Below are 21,874 nucleotides of genomic sequence, written 5' to 3'. Positions count from 1 at the left end.
TTAAACTGTTCAGAAGGGAGGGACACCTTTTCGTTTTCCCATAAAGCACTTACACAATTATAACTGAAACTTGTTACAATTTCAGTATTTAAAATTTCACTCTAGCCATGTGACCTAGCAACCTCGGTATGTTGCACACCCCTTTTTTCTTCAATTGATTCCAACATTTTTCTTATTTAAAATGCAATCGCTCCTTGACCATGTGACACACCCCAAACTAACTTTGAACTGTTCAAATGGTAGGACATCACACATCCTTTGGTTTAATGAAAAATGCATGAATTTCTTAGACCTTAATTTTGTTAGTTTTAGTTTTTGACTAATTTCAATAGCTCCTTGATCACATGACCTAGGGATCTGAACCAACGAATATCTCCTTGATCACATGACCTAGGCACATCAAACCAACATTAGATTGTTCACAGCGTAGGGAAACGCATTGCACACCCTTTTGTTTTCCCATAAAGCACTTACACACTTTTTATATAAATATTTGAAACGTTACAATTTCTATAGCTCTTCTAAGCTCTTCCTTATTTATACCACAATATTGTTGAATACTAATTTCTGATTGGCTGGAAGGGCATTCTAGAATGGACATTATAACCAGATATTGGGGCACCTTGCAATAATATACCAAAAGATGAGAAAGTATGACATTTGCTTATAAATTAAGATATCAGTGAAAATACATATTTCTACCGTTAAATGTGTGCTTTCTTATTGTTTTCTTTGGCAGCTGTGGTATAAGCGGGATAAACGCCTCAGTTCTGTACATTACCTTGGAAAAATGAACTCCGCAAAGGGACTAGAATGTTGGTGATTATCTCTTACATAAGGAGGAAAGTTGCACACAATTTAGTCTACACAGAAAATTATTCCAACATTTGTGTGTGTATACATGCATACATACATACATACATACATACATACCGGTCAAAAGTTTTAGAACACCTACTCATTCAAGGGTTTTCCTTTTATTTGTACAATTGTCTACATTGTAGAATAATAGTGAAGACATCAAAACTATGAAATAACACCTATGGAATCATAGTAACCAAAAAAGTGTTAAACATATCTAAATATATTTGAGATTCTTCACGGTAATCACCCTTTGCCTTGATGACAGCTTTGCACACTCTTGGCATTCTTTCAACCAGCTACACCTGTAATGCTTTTCCAACAGTTTCTAGAAGGAGTTCCCACATATGCTGAGCACTTGTTATTTTCCTTCACTCTGCGGTCCAACTCATCCCAAACCATCTCAATTGGGTTGAGGTCAGGTGATTGTGGAGGCCAGGTCATCTGATGCAGCATCATCACTCTCCTTGGTCAAATAGCCCTTACACAGCCTGGAAGTGTGTGTTGGGTCATTGTCCTGTTGAAAAACAAATGATATTCCCACTAAGCCCAAACCAGATGGAATGGCGTATCGCTGCAGAATGCTGTGGTAGCCATGCTGGTTAAGTGTGCCTTGAATTCTTAATAAGTCAGACCTTGTCACCAGCAGAGCACCCCCACACCATCACATCTCCTCCTCCAAGCTTCACAGTGGGAACCACACATGCGGAGATCATCTGTTCACCTATTCTGCGTCTCACAAAGACACGGCGGGTGGAACCAAAAATCTCCAATTGGGCCTCCAGACCAAAGGACAAATTTCCACCGGTCCATTGCTCGTGTTTCTTGGCCCAAGCAAGTCTCTTCTTATTATTGGTGTCCTTTAGTGGTTTCTTTGCAGCAATTTTACCATGAAGGCCTGATTCACGCAGTCACCCCTGAACAGTTGATGTTGAGATGTGTCTGTTACTTGAACTATGAAGCATTTATTTTGGCTGCAATTTGAGGCTGGTAACTGTAATTAGTCAGGATCGCGGGGAAAGATGAAAGGAGAAAAAAAGTACACAGATCCTTGATGACAACCTGCTCCAGAGCACTCAGCCCCAGTCTGAATTCACCTTCCAACAGGACAATGACCCCAAGCACACAGCCAAGACAATGTAGGAGTGGCTTCAGTTCCAGACAGGGCAGTTCACAGGGAAGAAAACAACAAACAGCAGGGATCTAGACTGCCACCGACCCGGGACAATCCTCAGGCCCAGCCTCAATGGCTAACCGTGTTCATGCCATCAAGAAAACCCTGCTAGCGTGATGGGCAGCTAGGCTAACATCTAATAGCTCCTCAGACCCGGAATTAGTCGTTCGCGAAATATTGACGTGACGACGCGAATGACTGGCGAATATCGAATCTCAAACCAACTTTTTACTGTGCAAGACAAACTAGCCAGCACAGAGTGAGTAGCACAGTAGAAATATGACACAATTTGTGGTTTGGGTATGTTGTCACCTGCTGTAGGATGTTCCTAGCTAATACCTGATTTATTTTTTGGTTTAATTGTAATCCGGGCCTCCTGAGTGGCGCTGCGGTCTAAGTGCTGAGGCACCACTCAGGAGGACTGTTATTGGTTGTCAGTTCGACAGTGTTTCCTCTGAAACATTGGTGCGACTGGGCGACGTGTGCGAAGAAGCAGGGTGGTGTTTCGGAGGACGCATGGCTCTCGACCTCTCCTGAGTCCGTACGGGGAGTTGCAGCGATGAGACAAGATTGTAACTACCAATTGAATATCACAAAAAATGAGGAGAAAAGGGTGTTGAAGTAAAAATAAATAAAAATGTAATCATAGGTTGTAGGTGTTTGAGGCAGTGTTCAGCTCATAGCCATGGTAGTAGTGGTTGTCACAAGACTGTTTTTTCTATATTTTTGTATTTTACCTCCTCCCCAATTTTGTGATATCCAATTATGATCTTGTCTCTTTGCTGCAACTCTCCAACGGGCTTGGGAGAGGTGAAGGTCGAGTCGTACGTCCTCCGAAACATGACCCACCAAACCGCGCTTAACACCAGCCCGCTTAACCCGGAAGCCAGCTACACCAATGTGTCGGAGTAAACACCGTTCAACTGATGACCGAAGTCCGCCTGCTGGTGCCCGGCCCGCCTGCTGGTGCCCGGCCCGCCTGCTGGTGCCCGACCCGCCACAAGGAGCAGCTGGAGTGCGTTGCACCCAGTAAAGCCTCCTGGCCAAACCCTCCCTTAATCCGGACAACGCTGGGCCAATTGTGCGCTGCCCTATAGGACTTCCGATGAAGGGAGTTTGTGACACAGCCTGGGCTCGAACCGGGTTCTGTAGTGATGAAGTACCTTAGACTGCTGAGCTACTCCAGACTTAGACTGTTCTCATTGAAGCTGATGCTGCGCTCTTTCTGTTGTGGAGGTTAAAGGTTTCTTCTGACTGATGTGGTGGTCTCTCTCACAGGTCAATGGTGCAGACAGGTGGGACAGATGGGGGGACGGCGCAGAGCTCTGGCTGAGCTGGGGGGACAGAGGAGGATGTGCAGTAAACCTCAGACAGGAAACCCAGAACCTCCGCCTGCAGCACCTGCAGTCCCAGCACATGGTAGGAACACACACCTGATTCCCTGGTGAGGGATGAGTTCAGCTGATTTAACTATCCTGACCCTGTCTGTTTTGTTCTCCAGCCTCTGACCCTGTGTCTGTTTTGTTCTCCAGCCTCTGACCCTGTGTCTGTTTTGTTCTCCAGCCTCTGACCCTGTGTCTGTTTTGTTCTCCAGCCTCTGACCCTGTGTCTGTTTTGTTCTCCAGCCTCTGACCCTGTGTCTGTTTTGTTCTCCAGCCTCTGACCCTGTGTCTGTTTTGTTCTCCAGCCTCTGACCCTGTGTCTGTTTTGTTCTCCAGCCTCTGACCCTGTGTCTGTTTTGTTCTCCAGCCTCTGACCCTGTGTCTGTTTTGTTCTCCAGCCTCTGACCCTGTGTCTGTTTTGTTCTCCAGCCTCTGACCCTGTGTCTGTTTTGTTCTCCAGCCTCTGACCCTGTGTCTGTTTTGTTCTCCAGCCTCTGACCCTGTGTCTGTTTTGTTCTCCAGCCTCTGACCCTGTGTCTGTTTTGTTCTCCAGCCTCTGACCCTGTGTCTGTTTTGTTCTCCAGCCTCTGACCCTGTGTCTGTTTTGTTCTCCAGCCTCTGACCCTGTGTCTGTTTTGTTCTCCAGCCTCTGACCCTGTGTCTGTTTTGTTCTCCAGCCTCTGACCCTGTGTCTGTTTTGTTCTCCAGCCTCTGACCCTGTGTCTGTTTTGTTCTCCAGCCTCTGACCCTGTGTCTGTTTTGTTCTCCAGCCTTTGGCTGTGTGCTCAGTCAGGAAGTCATTCCAGAGTCTTTTTTCTTCCCAGTGGACCCACAGTACATAAAAAAAAAATATATATTTATGTGGCGGAAGAGGTTCCTCCAAAAGATTGCACATGTCAACATCAGCTGTGTACTGCAGTTATCTGTTAGTAAATCACTGAGCCAACTCTTCAGTCATCTCAGTAATAATATCTTCATTAATCATCTGATCTCAGTCTAGTCTACGCCACAGGGGTGCCTGACATTTAGTTGCCATAGAAACTGGGAGAAAGTTCACTCCTGAGGATGAGGGAAGGGATGTAACCATGGAGGTTAACAGCCGTGGCGTGTGAAATTAAACGATTCCTCAATCTGAGTCTTAACTGTCTCTATTAGAGGTCGAATGATTAATCGGAATGGCCGACTCAATTAGGGCCGATGTTATGAAAACTTGAAAATCGGTAATCAGCATTGTTGGATGCCCATTTTGGACGATTACATTGCACTCCACGAGGAGACTGCGTGGCAGGCTGACCACCTGTTACGCGAGTGTAGCAAGGAGCCAAGGTAAGTTGCTAGCTAGCATTAAACTTATCTTATAACAATCAATCTTAACATAATCACTAGTTAACTACACCTGGTTGATGATATTACTAGGTTAACTAGCTTGTCCTGCGTTGCATATAATCAATGCGGTGCCTGTTAATTTATCATCGAATCACAGCCTACTTCGCCAAACGGGGGATGATTTAACAAGCGCATTCGTGAAAAAAGCACTGTCGTTGTACCTAACCATAAACATCAATGCCTTTCTTAAAATCAATAGACAAATATAAAAAAACTTTAAAAAACTTGCATGTTTAGTTAACTTCTCTGGGGCAGGTGGCCCACCGGTCAATAGCCAGGGAAAATACAGAGCGCCATATTCAAATAACATGATATAAAAATCAAACTTTCATTAAATCACACATGTAAGATACCAAATTAAAGCTACACTTGTTGTGAATCCAGCCAACATGTCAGATTTCAAAAAGGCTTTTCAGCGAAAGCATAAGATGCTATTATCTGATGATAGCACAACAGTAAACAGAGTAGCATAATTCAACACTGCAAGCACGACACAAAACGCAGAAATAAAATATAAATCATGCCTTTGACGAAATTCTTTTGTTGGCACTCCAATATGTCCCATAAACATCACAAATGGTCCTTTTGTTCGATTAATTCAGTCGATATATATATCCAAAATGTCCATTTATTTGGACCGTTTCATCCAGAAAAACACAGCTTCCAACTTTCGCCAAGTCACTACAAAATATATCAAAAGTTACATGTAAACTTTACCAAAACATTTCAAACTACTTTGGTAATACAACGTTAGGTATTTTTAAACAATAATAATCGATCAATTTGAAGACGGGATGATCTGTGTTCAATACAAAAAGAAAACAAACTGACGCAACTTATTTCGTAACGTGACTCTCTCCAAAAATGTACTTCATGTGAACCTCATTTATGATAGCCCTAATTCTTCACTACACAAAGGAATAACCGCAAACGATTTCCAAGAACTGGTGACATCCAGTGGAAGCGGTAGGAACTGCAAGCAAGTCCATTAGAAATCTGGTGTCTCTAAAAAAAACTAATTGAAAAGACAGTGACATCAAAAAAATCAAAATTCTGAATGGTTTGTCCTCAGGGTTTTGCCTGCTACATAAGTTCTGTTATACTCACAGACATGATTCAAACAGTTTTAGAAACTTCAGAGTGTTTTCTATCCAAATCTACTAATAATATGCATATCTTATATTCTGGGGATGAGTAGCAAGCAGTTGAATCTTGGCATGCTATTTTTCCCGGAAGTGAAAATGCTGCCCCCTGCCCTCAAGAAGTTAAAAGAAATTCATGTTAGCAGGCAATATTAACTAGAGAAATTGTCACTTCTCTTGCGTTCTGTGCAAGCAGAGTCAGGGTATATGCAGCAGTTTGGGCCGCCTGGCTCGTTGCGAACTGTGTGAAGACCATTTCTTCCTAACAAAGACGTAATTAATTTGCCAGAATTTTACATAATTATGACATAACATTGACGGTTGTGCAATGTAACAGCGATATTTAGACTTATGGATGCCACCCGTTAGATAAAATACGGAACGGTTCCGTATTTCACTGAAGGAATAAACGTTTTGTTTTTGAAATGATAGTTTCTGGATTTGACCATATTAATGACCTAAGGCTCGTATTTCTGTGTTTATTATAAAGTCTGATTTGATAGAGCAGTCTGACTGAGCGATGGTAGGCAGCAGCAGGCTCGTAAGCATTCATTCAAACAGCACTTGCCTGCGTTTGCCAGCAGCTCTTCGCAATGCTTGCTTCACAGCGCTGTTTGACTTCAAGCCTATCACCTCCCGAGATTAGGCTGGCAATACTATTGTGCCTAATAAGAACATCTAATAGTCAAAGGTATATGAAATACAAATGGTATAGAGAGAAATAGTCCTATAACTACAACCTAAAACTTCTTAACTGGGAATATAGAAGACTCATGTTAACATATGAAAGCTGGTGGTTTCTTTTATCTTCTGAGCAAGGAATTTACACATTAGCTTTTTTACATGGCACATATTGCACTTTTACTTCTCCAACACTTTTTGCGTTCTAAACTAAAATTCAACATGTTTCATTATTTATTTGAGGCTAAATAGATTTGTATTTATGTATTAAGTTAAAATAAGTGTTCATTCAGTGTTGTAATTGTCATTATTACAAATATATAGATATATTGGCCGATTTTCAATCGGTATGGGCTTTTTTTTGGTCCTCCAATAATCAGTATCGGCGTTGAAAAATCGTAATCGGTCGACTTCTAGTCTATATACAATCAACTATAGCCCTGTCCAGGAGGTGTACAGTACATCAAGCTGCCTTGCTACAGAAACAGGAAATGGGGTCCTGTCCTATGGGCCGTTCTGGCTCGGACAAGGCTTCCGGAGAATGGATTAAACTATTTACACATTTAATAACCAGACCTTCATTCAAACTTGCTATGCTGAATTCATGATGCACAACCAAACTGCTGCTATAGACTGGTTTGTTCAGCAACAAAACTGACGTGTGCACAACTATAGGGCAAAACGGGCAAGGTTGGTTTAGATTGACAACACGTAAACTACATTTCTTCAATGTGTATTGAAACATGAATACATTTGCATAATGAGTGAATTTTAGCCATATTGGCATAGACAACAAACACCTCATAACAAGACATCAAGAACAAGATGAAACGAGCTAGATTCCCCACATAGCAACAATGAAAATAAACTGCCATCTGGCCATCCAGGATCACATGGTTTTCGTGACCTCGTCTGTGCATTGATTGTGTCCTTTTCCCAGATCCCCGTCCAGCCTTTAAACTCCCCGGCTACAGACCCTCTCCCATGGACCAGAGGATCCTGGTCTGGTCTGGACGCTTCAAGACCCCTGACCAGATCCCAGAGATAGTGTCGTAAGTGGACACTTTCTGTTTACAACCAGACCTCCCAACACACCTGCCCCTGATTGGCTCTTAACACTGTAGTTCAAATGAGGTCTCTCTGCCTCTCGCTTTCTCTCTGCCTCTCGCTTTCTCTCTGCCTCTCGCTGTCTCTCTGCCTCTCGCTGTCTCTCTGCCTCTCGCTGTCTCTCTGCCTCTCGCTGTCTCTCTGCCTCTCGCTGTCTCTCTGCCTCTCGCTGTCTCTCTGCCTCTCGCTGTCTCTCTGCCTCTCGCTGTCTCTCTGCCTCTCGCTGTCTCTCTGCCTCTCGCTGTCTCTCTGCCTCTCGCTGTCTCTCTGCCTCTCGCTGTCTCTCTGCCTCTCGCTGTCTCTCTGCCTCTCGCTTTCTCTCTGCCTCTCGCTTTCTCTCTGCCTCTTTCAGGTGTGTGTCTCTGTAGCAGGTTGTGTTTTAGGTAATTGCTGTGATTCGGGTTCCTGACATCTGAGAAATGATCTGCTGGTTTGATATGAAGCCGAAGTAGCACACTGGCACGTACGCACGCACACACACCCCTCTGTCCTATACACTTAAAACCTTTTATGGCTGCAGTCCCGTTAACGGGATCGATATGACACTTAATCACCCTCCCACGGATCCCTCTTTTACATGGTCACTCCAACAGGAAAACCCGTGTAGAGTTTTGAAATGTTCTGCCTGGTTTTGTTCCCTGTTTGAGATGCTACACCACATGACCAAAAGTATCTGGACACCTGCTCGTCGAACATCTCATTCCAAAATCATGGACATTAATATGGAGTCGGTCCCCATTTGCTGCTATAACAGCCTCCACTCTTCTGGAAAGGCTTTCCACGAGATGTTGGAACATTGCTGTGCGGACTTGCTTTCATTCAACCACAAGCATTAGTGAGGTCGGGCGCTGATGTTGGGCGATTAGGCAGTCAGCGTTTCAATCAGTGACGCAAACTAGTCACATTCAGGTGAAATTCACCGTTTTGAATCCAAAATAGGTAACCTACGTGTTTCGTGTAGTTCCGATGAGAGAAGTTTAGGGGGGGGGGTCTTTGTATGCAAACGAGTGATGAGCGTTTTGAACAATCCTGGCTGTATCCAAGGCCAGAAGCCAATTGTTCACATAACTACAGAATGCAGCAAGTGACTGAAGAGAAGAGACAACCAATTTTCAGGTTGCAGCATCAGCTTTGGAATGAGAGTGGGAAAGCAGTTTGCCAATTAATTAACTTACAGCAGCGCGTCCCCTGAACGTTAACGAAGAGGTAGGTGAGAAGCCTGACCACGGAGACTGGGGAGCGTACTTCATGACCTGTAAACGAAAAACAACTGGCATTTGGAAAGTTTTAGACGATGGAGAATGTGTGGTGGGACAAGTATTGTTATCATTTGTTAAGTATTTTTGCTCGCTGGATCGAATTATCCGTTAGCTAGCCAGAGAAATATTGAGCAACATTAGCCAACTTAACTGATCAAATAATTGAGTTTATGGTGTGAAAATTAGTTGGCAAATAGTCAGACAATGTTCCATCAGATGAGCTAACGTTAGTAACCTAACCAATTCGCTATAGTATTAACGTAAACTATCTCACTTTTGTACATCGCGCTGGTCCGTACAATTGACCTTATTTTAGCGCACAAAAAAGTAATACTTGTAGATCAACTGTAATATCAATACCATTGTAAAGCACAATTTCTCCCCTTTCCAACAAAATTAATGACGAGACCTTCATGATGCCCATCTCTGCATGATTCAAGAAGGCAATGAGCTCCGTCGGGTCTTCTTAAAAATGGCGGGTGGGGAAGCAAAACCTATTGCGTGATAGTGAGAAGGAGAGATGTCTTGTGGGGAAACGGCTTTTTTCACCCGATCTGTCCAACTTATCGCCTCTAAAATGTAAATAAAACACTATAAAGAGTTTATATAATGTGTCATTACATACCTATTTGAAGGTTTGTGTCGAATTTGAATCACTTTAGCATCGTCCTAAAAACCCGCTCTTCAGAAGTAATCAGCGGCTTTTGAGAGTCATGATAGCTTGCAGTGATGCCTAGGTATCCCCCCTTACCCCCGTCACTGTCCCTTTCTTGTTTTTAAACGGTGAGAGAAGTGCTACACCTGGTGGAGAGAGGCTGTAAGACCGAATTAGTTGCTGTTACGCCATGACATTAACGTACAGCGTCGGAGAGGTCTTTTTATTTTTTACTTTCTACAATACTAAAGATCCAATCAATGCTTGAATAGAAATGTAGTTCACACCCCAGATGTTTGTCAACAGTCTCTACAGTCCCAGATGTTTGTCAACAGTCTCTACAGTCCCAGATGTTTGTCTACAGTCTCTACAGTCCCAGATGTTTGTCAACAGTCCCAGATGTTTGTCAACAGTCCCAGATGTTTGTCAACAGTCCCTACAGTCCCAGATGTTTGTCAACAGTCCCTACAGTCCCAGATGTTTGTCAACAGTCTCTACAGTCCCAGATGTTTGTCAACAGTCCCTACAGTCCCAGATGTTTGTCAACAGTCCCTACAGTCCCAGATGTTTGTCAACAGTCCCTACAGTCCCAGATGTTTGTCAACAGTCCCTACAGTCCCAGATGTTTGTCTACAGTCTCTACAGTCCCAGATGTTTGTCTACAGTCTCTACAGTCCCAGATGTTTGTCTACAGTCTCTACAGTCCCAGATGTTTGTCTACAGTCTCTACAGTCCCAGATGTGTATGTCTACAGTCCCAGATGTGTATGTCTACAGTCCCAGATGTTTATGTCTACAGTCTCTACAGTCCCAGATGTTTGTCTACAGTCTCTACAGTCCCAGATGTTTATGTCTACAGTCCCAGATGTTTGTCTACAGTCTCTACAGTCCCAGATGTTTATGTCTACAGTCCCAGATGTGTATGTCTACAGTCCCAGATGTTTATGTCTACAGTCTCTACAGTCCCAGATGTTTGTCTACAGTCTCTACAGTCCCAGATGTTTGTCTACAGTCTCTACAGTCCCAGATGTTTATGTCTACAGTCCCAGATGTTTATGTCTACAGTCTCTACAGTCCCAGATGTTTGTCTACAGTCTCTACAGTCCCAGATGTTTATGTCTACAGTCCCAGATGTTTATGTCTACAGTCTCTACAGTCCCAGATGTTTGTCTACAGTCTCTACAGTCCCAGATGTTTATGTCTACAGTCCCAGATGTTTATGTCTACAGTCTCTACAGTCCCAGATGTTTGTCTAGTCCCTACAGTCCCAGATGTTTGTCTACAGTCTCTACAGTCCCAGATGTTTGTCTACAGTCCCTACAGTCCCAGATGTTTGTCAACAGTCCCTACAGTCCCAGATGTTTGTCAACAGTCTCTACAGTCCCAGATGTTTGTCTACAGTCTCTACAGTCCCAGATGTTTGTCTACAGTCTCTACAGTCCCAGATGTTTGTCTACAGTCCCTACAGTCCCAGATGTTTGTCAACAGTCTCTACAGTCCCAGATGTTTATGTCTACAGTCCCAGATGTTTATGTCTACAGTCTCTACAGTCCCAGATGTTTATGTCTACAGTCTCTACAGTCCCAGATGTTTGTGTCTACAGTCCCAGATGTTTGTCTACAGTCCCAGATGTTTATGTCTACAGTCTCTACAGTCCCAGATGTTTATGTCTACAGTCTCTACAGTCCCAGATGTTTGTGTCTACAGTCCCAGATGTTTGTGTCTACAGTCCCAGATGTTTATGTCTACAGTCTCTACAGTCCCAGATGTTTGTCTACAGTCTCTACAGTCCCAGATGTTTATGTCTACAGTCCCAGATGTTTATGTCTACAGTCTCTACAGTCCCAGATGTTTATGTCTACAGTCCCAGATGTTTATGTCTACAGTCTCTACAGTCCCAGATGTTTGTCTACAGTCCCATTTATTTTTTTGCAGCCTCGTTTGAATGTCGCGGTTGCGCACATTTGTACGGAATGGGGTTAGCGTACGTTAACTGGTAACGTTGCCGTTCCTCAAGTTGTAACGCGTTAGTTGCTTACTGGACCCTGGCAATTTGTTTGAAACGTTAACTAGCTAACAAACTAATGTTTTCCCTCAAATCAAATTTTATTTGTCACCTACACATGGTTAGCAGATGTTAATGCAAGTGTAGCGAAATGCTTGTGCTTCTAGTTCCGACCGTGCAGTAATAACCAACGAGTAATCTAACCTAACAATTCCACAACTACTACCGTATACACACAAGTGTAAAGGAATGAATACGAATATGTACATAAAAATATATACATGAGTGATGGCCGAACGGCATAGGCAAGATGCAGTAGATGGTATAGAGTACAGTATATAGATATGAGTAATGTAGGGTATGGAGCTGGGCCTGGCTTAAGCTGGATGCCACTATAGAGATGAAAGGAAGACCACACACTTTCCCACTTCTCACTTCTTCAATACAGTGGCTAAAAGGGGTATGCCAGGTGTACTCTCTGCCTGAAAGAGATCAACGAAGGGTATCATGCTCTGCTGGCACATTGTAGAACAGATGTCCACAGGCAGAACGTGTACAATGTAATAATGTGCAGTGTATCCCAAAGATATTGCTTTTGTTGTGTTGAACTTGACAGTAATGTGTGAGGAACAATTTTTTTTACTCAGTGAACGTTATTTTTGCACACATGTAGCCTTGTGCACTTGATCGACGTCTACTATAGTGGCCACTATAATAGAGCAAAAATAGAATGGCTGTTTGTTTCATTGTATTTCTACTTAAGATGTTTTTGTGCAGTATTTAGATGTGTGTGTGTGGTAACGAGCCTTCTATTATAAAGGCTGTCGTGGTGACGAGCCTTCTATTATGAAGGCTGTCGTGGTGACGAGCGTTCTATTGTGAAGGCTGTCGTGGTGACGAGCGTTCTATTGTGAAGGCTGTCGTGGTGACGAGCGTTCTATTGTGAAGGCTGTCGTGGTGACGAGCGTTCTATTGTGAAGGCTGTCGTGGTGACGAGCGTTCTATTGTGAAGGCTGTCGTGGTGACGAGCGTTCTATTGTGAAGGCTGTCGTGGTGACGAGCGTTCTATTGTGAAGGCTGTCGTGGTGACGAGCGTTCTATTGTGAAGGCTGTCGTGGTGACGAGCGTTCTATTGTGAAGGCTGTCGTGGTGACGAGCGTTCTATTGTGAAGGCTGTCGTGGTGACGAGCGTTCTATTGTGAAGGCTGTCGTGGTGACGAGCGTTCTATTGTGAAGGCTGTCGTGGTGACGAGCGTTCTATTGTGAAGGCTGTCGTGGTGACGAGCGTTCTATTGTGAAGGCTGTCGTGGTGACGAGCGTTCTATTGTGAAGGCTGTCGTGGTGACGAGCGTTCTATTGTGAAGGCTGTCGTGGTGACGAGCGTTCTATTGTGAAGGCTGTCGTGGTGACGAGCGTTCTATTGTGAAGGCTGTCGTGGTGACGAGCGTTCTATTGTGAAGGCTGTCGTGGTGACGAGCGTTCTATTGTGAAGGCTGTCGTGGTGACGAGCGTTCTATTGTGAAGGCTGTCGTGGTGACGAGCGTTCTATTGTGAAGGCTGTCGTGGTGACGAGCGTTCTATTGTGAAGGCTGTCGTGGTGACGAGCGTTCTATTGTGAAGGCTGTCGTGGTGACGAGCGTTCTATTGTGAAGGCTGTCGTGGTGACGAGCGTTCTATTGTGAAGGCTGTCGTGGTGACGAGCGTTCTATTGTGAAGGCTGTCGTGGTGACGAGCGTTCTATTGTGAAGGCTGTCGTGGTGACGAGCGTTCTATTGTGAAGGCTGTCGTGGTGACGAGCGTTCTATTGTGAAGGCTGTCGTGGTGACGAGCGTTCTATTGTGAAGGCTGTCGTGGTGACGAGCGTTCTATTGTGAAGGCTGTCGTGGTGACGAGCGTTCTATTGTGAAGGCTGTCGTGGTGACGAGCGTTCTATTGTGAAGGCTGTCGTGGTGACGAGCGTTCTATTGTGAAGGCTGTCGTGGTGACGAGCGTTCTATTGTGAAGGCTGTCGTGGTGACGAGCGTTCTATTGTGAAGGCTGTCGTGGTGACGAGCGTTCTATTGTGAAGGCTGTCGTGGTGACGAGCGTTCTATTGTGAAGGCTGTCGTGGTGACGAGCGTTCTATTGTGAAGGCTGTCGTGGTGACGAGCGTTCTATTGTGAAGGCTGTCGTGGTGACGAGCGTTCTATTGTGAAGGCTGTCGTGGTGACGAGCGTTCTATTGTGAAGGCTGTCGTGGTGACGAGCGTTCTATTGTGAAGGCTGTCGTGGTGACGAGCGTTCTATTGTGAAGGCTGTCGTGGTGACGAGCGTTCTATTGTGAAGGCTGTCGTGGTGACGAGCGTTCTATTGTGAAGGCTGTCGTGGTGACGAGCGTTCTATTGTGAAGGCTGTCGTGGTGACGAGCGTTCTATTGTGAAGGCTGTCGTGGTGACGAGCGTTCTATTGTGAAGGCTGTCGTGGTGACGAGCGTTCTATTGTGAAGGCTGTCGTGGTGACGAGCGTTCTATTGTGAAGGCTGTCGTGGTGACGAGCGTTCTATTGTGAAGGCTGTCGTGGTGACGAGCGTTCTATTGTGAAGGCTGTCGTGGTGACGAGCGTTCTATTGTGAAGGCTGTCGTGGTGACGAGCGTTCTATTGTGAAGGCTGTCGTGGTGACGAGCGTTCTATTGTGAAGGCTGTCGTGGTGACGAGCGTTCTATTGTGAAGGCTGTCGTGGTGACGAGCGTTCTATTGTGAAGGCTGTCGTGGTGACGAGCGTTCTATTGTGAAGGCTGTCGTGGTGACGAGCGTTCTATTGTGAAGGCTGTCGTGGTGACGAGCGTTCTATTGTGAAGGCTGTCGTGGTGACGAGCGTTCTATTGTGAAGGCTGTCGTGGTGACGAGCGTTCTATTGTGAAGGCTGTCGTGGTGACGAGCGTTCTATTGTGAAGGCTGTCGTGGTGACGAGCGTTCTATTGTGAAGGCTGTCGTGGTGACGAGCGTTCTATTGTGAAGGCTGTCGTGGTGACGAGCGTTCTATTGTGAAGGCTGTCGTGGTGACGAGCGTTCTATTGTGAAGGCTGTCGTGGTGACGAGCGTTCTATTGTGAAGGCTGTCGTGGTGACGAGCGTTCTATTGTGAAGGCTGTCGTGGTGACGAGCGTTCTATTGTGAAGGCTGTCGTGGTGACGAGCGTTCTATTGTGAAGGCTGTCGTGGTGACGAGCGTTCTATTGTGAAGGCTGTCGTGGTGACGAGCGTTCTATTGTGAAGGCTGTCGTGGTGACGAGCGTTCTATTGTGAAGGCTGTCGTGGTGACGAGCGTTCTATTGTGAAGGCTGTCGTGGTGACGAGCGTTCTATTGTGAAGGCTGTCGTGGTGACGAGCGTTCTATTGTGAAGGCTGTCGTGGTGACGAGCGTTCTATTGTGAAGGCTGTCGTGGTGACGAGCGTTCTATTGTGAAGGCTGTCGTGGTGACGAGCGTTCTATTGTGAAGGCTGTCGTGGTGACGAGCGTTCTATTGTGAAGGCTGTCGTGGTGACGAGCGTTCTATTGTGAAGGCTGTCGTGGTGACGAGCGTTCTATTGTGAAGGCTGTCGTGGTGACGAGCGTTCTATTGTGAAGGCTGTCGTGGTGACGAGCGTTCTATTGTGAAGGCTGTCGTGGTGACGAGCGTTCTATTGTGAAGGCTGTCGTGGTGACGAGCGTTCTATTGTGAAGGCTGTCGTGGTGACGAGCGTTCTATTGTGAAGGCTGTCGTGGTGACGAGCGTTCTATTGTGAAGGCTGTCGTGGTGACGAGCGTTCTATTGTGAAGGCTGTCGTGGTGACGAGCGTTCTATTGTGAAGGCTGTCGTGGTGACGAGCGTTCTATTGTGAAGGCTGTCGTGGTGACGAGCGTTCTATTGTGAAGGCTGTCGTGGTGACGAGCGTTCTATTGTGAAGGCTGTCGTGGTGACGAGCGTTCTATTGTGAAGGCTGTCGTGGTGACGAGCGTTCTATTGTGAAGGCTGTCGTGGTGACGAGCGTTCTATTGTGAAGGCTGTCGTGGTGACGAGCGTTCTATTGTGAAGGCTGTCGTGGTGACGAGCGTTCTATTGTGAAGGCTGTCGTGGTGACGAGCGTTCTATTGTGAAGGCTGTCGTGGTGACGAGCGTTCTATTGTGAAGGCTGTCGTGGTGACGAGCGTTCTATTGTGAAGGCTGTCGTGGTGACGAGCGTTCTATTGTGAAGGCTGTCGTGGTGACGAGCGTTCTATTGTGAAGGCTGTCGTGGTGACGAGCGTTCTATTGTGAAGGCTGTCGTGGTAACTGCAATTTTAGTGGATTGTTTTTTTCTCAAGACTTGAAGGTCATTTTTGGGCCCTCACCAGTTTGCATCCCTGTCCAATTCATCCCAAAGGTGTTCGATGGGGTTGAGGTCAGGGCTCTGTGCAGGCCAGTTAAGTTCTTCCACACCAATCTCGACACACCGTTTCTGTATGGACCTCGCTTTGTGCACTGGGTCATTGTCATGCTGAAACAGGAAATGGTCTTCCCCCAACTGTTGCCACAGAATCTTCTAGAATGTCATTGTATGCTGTAGCATTAAGATTTCCCTTCACTGGAACTAAGGGTCTAGCCCGAACCATGAAAAACAGCCCCTTACCATTATTCTTCATCCACCAAACTTTACAGTTGGCATTATGCATTCGGACAGGGAGTGTTCTCCTGGCATCCGCCAAACCCAGATTCATCTGTCGGACTACCAGATGGTGATTCATCACTCCAGAGAACGTGTTTCCACTGCTCCAGAGTCGATGGCGGTCGAGCTTTACACCACTCCAGCTGACGCTTGGCATGGGGATGTTAATCTTGTGTGTGGCTACTCTGTTATGAAAACCTATTTCAGGGAGCTCCCAATGAACCATTTTTGTGCTGCCTTTGCTTCCAGAGGCCGTTTGGAACTCGGTAGTGAGTGTCGCAACCATGGACCAATGCGCTTCAGCACTCGGCGGTCCCATTCTGTGAGCTTGTGTGGCCTTCCACTTCACGGCTGAGCCGCTGTTGCCCCTAGACATTTCCACTTCACAATAACAGCACTAACAGTTGACCAAGGCAGCTCTAGCAGGGCAGACATTTGTCGAACTGACTTATTGGAAAGGTGGCATGAGTCACTGAGCTCTTCAGTAAGGCCATTCTACTGCCAATGTTTGTCTATTGCGATTGCATGTTTGATTGATTTTATACACCTGTCAGTAACTGGTGTGGCTGAAATAGCTGAATCCGCTAATTTGAAGGGGTGTTCCAAATACTTTTGTATAATCGTCTAATTAAATAAAATGTTTTGTCACATACACATATTTAGCAGATGTTAATGCGGGTGTAGCGAAATGCTTGTGTTCCTAGCTCCAACAGTGCAGTAATATCTAACCATTCACAACAATACACATGTCTAAAAGTGGCTAGGGATGCCATCTGGGCCGGCAGCCTTGCAAGGGTTAACGCGCTTAAATGTCTTACGCACGTCGGCTGCGGAGAACGAGAGCCAACAGTCTTTGGGAGCGGGCTGTGGCACGGTTAAACTCAAAGCGGGCGACGGTATTGAGCTTGTCCGGGAGCAAGACGTCGGTGTCTACGACGTGGTTTTCACTTGGTAGTCCGTGATCGTACAGAGACAAACGTTTTGCCAGTTTGATTGTCTTGCGGATGGAATAGCTGTCTGTATTCAACCATATTCCCAGTCACCTTGCCGGGGCTCGCCCTTTGTTTTTGCTCAAATGCTGCCATCTATCCACGGTTTTTTGGTTTGTTTTAATAGTCTGTGGGACAACATCCCCCTATACACTTCCTGATTTAATTCAGTCACCGTGTCTATATTTGTGTGTGTTGCAGGTTTGAGATGCTAGATGCAGCCAGGAACAAGTTGAGAGTGAAAGCGTGTTACGTGATGATGATTGCCACCATTGCAGCCTGCCTGTTAACTGTCATCATGGGGAAGAAGGTGAGTATCATTACAGCCTGCCTGTTCACTGTCATCAGGGAAAAATGGGTATGAAGCCAAGGTTGGTGATTTACTGCCCCCTGGAGTTACGGAATGTTTTCTCAGCAGTATAATTAATTGGCTGATCCCTCCTGATGACCTGGATGGCGTCATGTGATCCTTCCTTAACCCATTGGAAGTCCCACCCAGTTGACTACTTCAGCCCATGCTAAAAATACTTTTGGTCACTAGAATCCTATATACATCTATATGGTGGGACATATAGCCCGGAATTCAATCCAATGCGATCGGATCATCTAATTGGCCTTCACATAACTCTTATAGATTCTCCACGTGGATGGGGATATTGGAAATTTAATCAAAGTAAAAAATAGTTTACTGGAGGATAACTTAAGACAAAATAATTTATAACTGAATTTTTCCAGTATAATATAGGTTCAGCAAATCCCCTTATTGTTTGGGATACCTTTAAATGTACCTTCAGGGGTCATTCAATTTTCATCAATCATAGAAAAGCAGTTTCTGGTTAGAGACAAGACTAACAAGGGAAATCCATTAACTAATAGTACAGGTAGATGGCAATAAAAACGATACTACAGATGCAAAGTAAGTTAGAGGAAAAACAAAAAAACTTGAACTTATTCAACAACAATCTAATGTAATCTATTACAAAAATAAAGCAAACTGGATGGAATATGGAGAAAAATGCACAAAATTCCTCCAATACAGGAACGCTAACAAAAATAATTTGCAGAAACTCGTTACTGAAGACGGAGTCATCTATGATTCTCCGAATGATATTTTAGGAAGCTAATTATTTTAGGCAAATGTTCTCTTTTCCATCTCATCCTCTCCCACTGAATGAAGATTATGGTCAGGAATTCTTTCCAAATAATATTTAAAAAAAGGAAAATTAACAAATGTGCGAAGGCCAAATTACAGAGGACAAACTTCTTGAGGCCATTAAATCCGGGGGAAAAAACCCATGGCTTGATGGCATACCGGTAGAGGTATATCAAGTATTTTTTTGATATACTGTTTAACTACTCCTATAGAAATGGTAGTCTGTCAGTTACTCAGCAGGAAGGTCTGATTTCTCTATTAAAACAAGACCCAGATGGCAAATATATAAAAAAGGAAGCTAATTATTTTAGGCAGATGTTCTCTTTTCTGTCTCATCCTTTCCCACTGAATGAAGATTATGGTAAGGAATTCTTTCCAAATAATATAAAAACTTGAAAATTAACAAATGTACAGAAAGATCAGCGTGAAGGCCAAATTACAGAAGAACTTCTTGAGGCTATTAATTCCTTTCAGTCTGGAAATGGTGGCATACCCGGTAGAGGCATACCCGGTAGAGGCATACCCGGTAGAGGCATATCAAGTATTTTTTGATATACTGAAAGCTCCATTGTTAGATTGTTTTAACTACTCCTATAGAAATGGTAGTCTGTCAGGTACTCAGCAGGAAGGTCTGATTTCTCTATTATTAAAACAAGACCCAGATGGCAAATATAAAGACCCAGTCTATCTAAAAACTGGAGGCCCCCCTACACTTCAAAGTTGTGATGATAAAATACTAGCAAAATGCATAGCACTCAGAATTAAAAGGGTTTTTACCAGATATTGTTCTTCCTGATCAGACAGGTTTTTTACATGGACGATACATTGGAGATAATACACGACAACTACTAGAAATAATAGAGCATCATGAAACGTATAAGATGCCAGGAATGGTATTTATAGCGGATTTTGAAAAGGCATTTGATAAAGTAAGACTGGATTTTTTTTATAAATACCTGCATTTTTTTCAATTTCGGTAATTCTCTTTATAAAATGGTTATTAATAATGTATAGCAACCCCAGGTGTTAAATAGTAAATAACGGTTACTTCTCAGACTTTTGAATTGTCAAGAGGAGTTAAACAAGGGTGTCCGCTGTCACCATATCTATTCGTTATGGCCATCGAAATGCTAGCTATTAAAATCAGATCCAATAACAACATTAGAGGATTAGAAATCCAAGGCTTAAAAACAAAGGTGTCCTTGAGTCATCAGCATACATTTTCTATATTGTGTCCATGAGCTAGATCCCTGAAATGTCTCATTTGAATATCTAGATAACTTTTCTGTATTCTCTGGACTTAATTATGATAAGTGTACAATATTACGTATTGGATCCTTAAAATACAACTTTTACTTTACCCTGCAGTTTACCTATAAAATGGGCTGATGGTGAAGTAGACATACTTGGTATTCATAACACAAAATATATAAATAAGCTCTCCACAATGAATTTCAATAGAAACTTGTAAAAGTAGACAAGATCCTGCAACCATGGAGAGGTCAATACCTGGATTTGGGTTTATCATTGAAGGAATGAGCATTACACTGAGGCCTGTACTCTGGAGTGGGATCGAGGTGGAGGGTCCATTATGGTCTGGGGCTGTGTGTCAGCATCATCGGACTGAGCTTGTTGTCATTGCAGGCAATCTCAACGCTGTGCGTTACAGGGAAGACATCCTCCTCCCTCATGTGGTAACCTTCCTGTAGGCTCATCCTGACATGACCCTCCAGCGTGACAATGCCACCAGCCATAGGGCCATTCCCCCCCAGAAATGTCAGAACTTGCAAGTTCCTTGGTGGAAGATTGGGGTAACATCTCACAGCAATAACTGGCAAATCTGGTGCAGTCCATGAGGAGGAGATGCACTGCAGTACTTAATGCAGCTAGTGGCCACACCAGATACTGACTGTTACTTCTGATTTTGACCCCCCTCTTTGTTCAGGGACACATTATTCCATTTCTGTTAGTCACATGTCTGTGGAACCTGTTCAGTTTGTCTCAGTTGTTGAAACTTGTTATTTTCATACAAATAATTAAACATGTTAAGTTTGCTGAAAATAAATGCAGTTGACAGTGAGGATGTTAATTTTTTTGAGTTTGGTAATTCACAAGTGATAGGCTATTGTCACCATCAGACAATTAAAAAAAAAATTTTTTATTTTATTTATTCTTGTCTATACATACTAAATAATGTGACATTTGTTTTGATTTTAAAATGGACCATTATGCACCTGTATCGAAATGGGCAGCGGGGAAAAAATCCATGTCATCTATGCACTTAAATAGAGATGTTGTGCAACATGGGCTCTCGTGAAGTGTATGATTTAGGTTTTCGTTTACATTTGAATTGATGTCAGCGTGATTAGAGGGACGGTAGAGTGCTGAGTACCAGGCAGTTAGAAAGTTTGGTAGGCTACTAATGACCATCAGCAGCATCAGAGCTTGGAGATGCCTAGTGACTAAACGGTCATGTGGCATTTTGACTGCCTTCATGACTCCTGACTGCCAGTGTGGTGGTAATACGGTTACCGCAACAGCCCTAATTCGTAATAAACCCCAATAATAAATACTCTGGACAGCCAGCAATGACCCTTTTTTTAAAATAATTTCCCTTACGTTCACAGAGTTCGCATTCACAAGAAAATGCTGTGCATGTCGGCTCAAGCATAAATTGTCTGCTATAATGCGCCTGGAATTGAATCCCGGCAATCGTTTCGCTGCCCCAGGTGTGTGTGTGGTGAGAAGGATCGACTGACCAAGTGTGTGTGTGTGTTCCCCAGGCTGTCGGCAGGCATGAGTCTCTAACATCTCAGAACATGGAAAAGAAAGCAAGATGGAGGCAGGAGGCCAAGATGGAGAGGGAGGAGGCTGATGCTGTTGAGAAGACTTCTTGAGGAAGACGCCCTCCTGTGTCACACCGGAAAAGCTCCCGCACTTGGCTCTTCCTGTCTGTCACTCCATAGAGAGAGGACTCCTCGTGGATAAAACCCATTTTAGCATGGACATTGCCATAGAGGGCTTACACCATTTTAAAGTAGTCAATTGAGTGGAGAGCAATCGGCCAAGAAGAAAATGTACTACTTTAAAATGGAGATGGCCTCAATGACGCTGCTCATTCTGTCACATGCGCTATAATGGCACAGATACCAAGATGAGTCCTCTATCTACCTCTAAGAACTCCCCGACTGGGCCAACAGCTGCTGTACCCAGAGCTACTCAACCCCGATCTCTAGTACCATAGGTGTTTCCTCCAATCAGGAAGTAGGATTTCAGTACAGTAGTTAACAGCCCATATTGCTAGCAGCTGTATTTCTTTTATGCCATGTCTGGTTCTTTGTTTTCTTAAGATAACCTCCAACTGAAAAGTTGTTTTCCTTTTTAAATTAATGGATTAAATATCAAAATGTCCCATTTAA

General features: G+C 44.3%; 1 protein-coding gene across 3 annotated transcripts in view; it reads left to right on the top strand.

Moving 5' to 3' along the window:
* The window catches only part of fam162a (family with sequence similarity 162 member A), a 24,057-nt gene extending 2,183 nt beyond the window's left edge, over window positions 1-21,874 (top strand). For all 3 annotated transcript variants that reach the window (XM_038972551.1, XM_038972550.1, XM_038972552.1), the window contains exons 2-5: window positions 3,314-3,454; window positions 7,567-7,678; window positions 17,504-17,612; window positions 21,239-21,874. In XM_038972551.1, coding sequence (XP_038828479.1) covers window positions 3,340-3,454; window positions 7,567-7,678; window positions 17,504-17,612; window positions 21,239-21,352 — 450 coding nt within the window. In that variant the 5' untranslated portion in view covers window positions 3,314-3,339 and the 3' untranslated portion in view covers window positions 21,353-21,874. The remainder of the gene's footprint in view (window positions 1-3,313; window positions 3,455-7,566; window positions 7,679-17,503; window positions 17,613-21,238) is intronic.

This window comes from Salvelinus namaycush, chromosome 33, assembly GCF_016432855.1.
Source record: "Salvelinus namaycush isolate Seneca chromosome 33, SaNama_1.0, whole genome shotgun sequence".
NCBI classification, from domain to species: Eukaryota; Metazoa; Chordata; class Actinopteri; order Salmoniformes; family Salmonidae; genus Salvelinus; species Salvelinus namaycush.
Note: the sequence above shows the minus strand (reverse complement) of the source record. Positions and strands in the feature narration are given on the sequence as shown.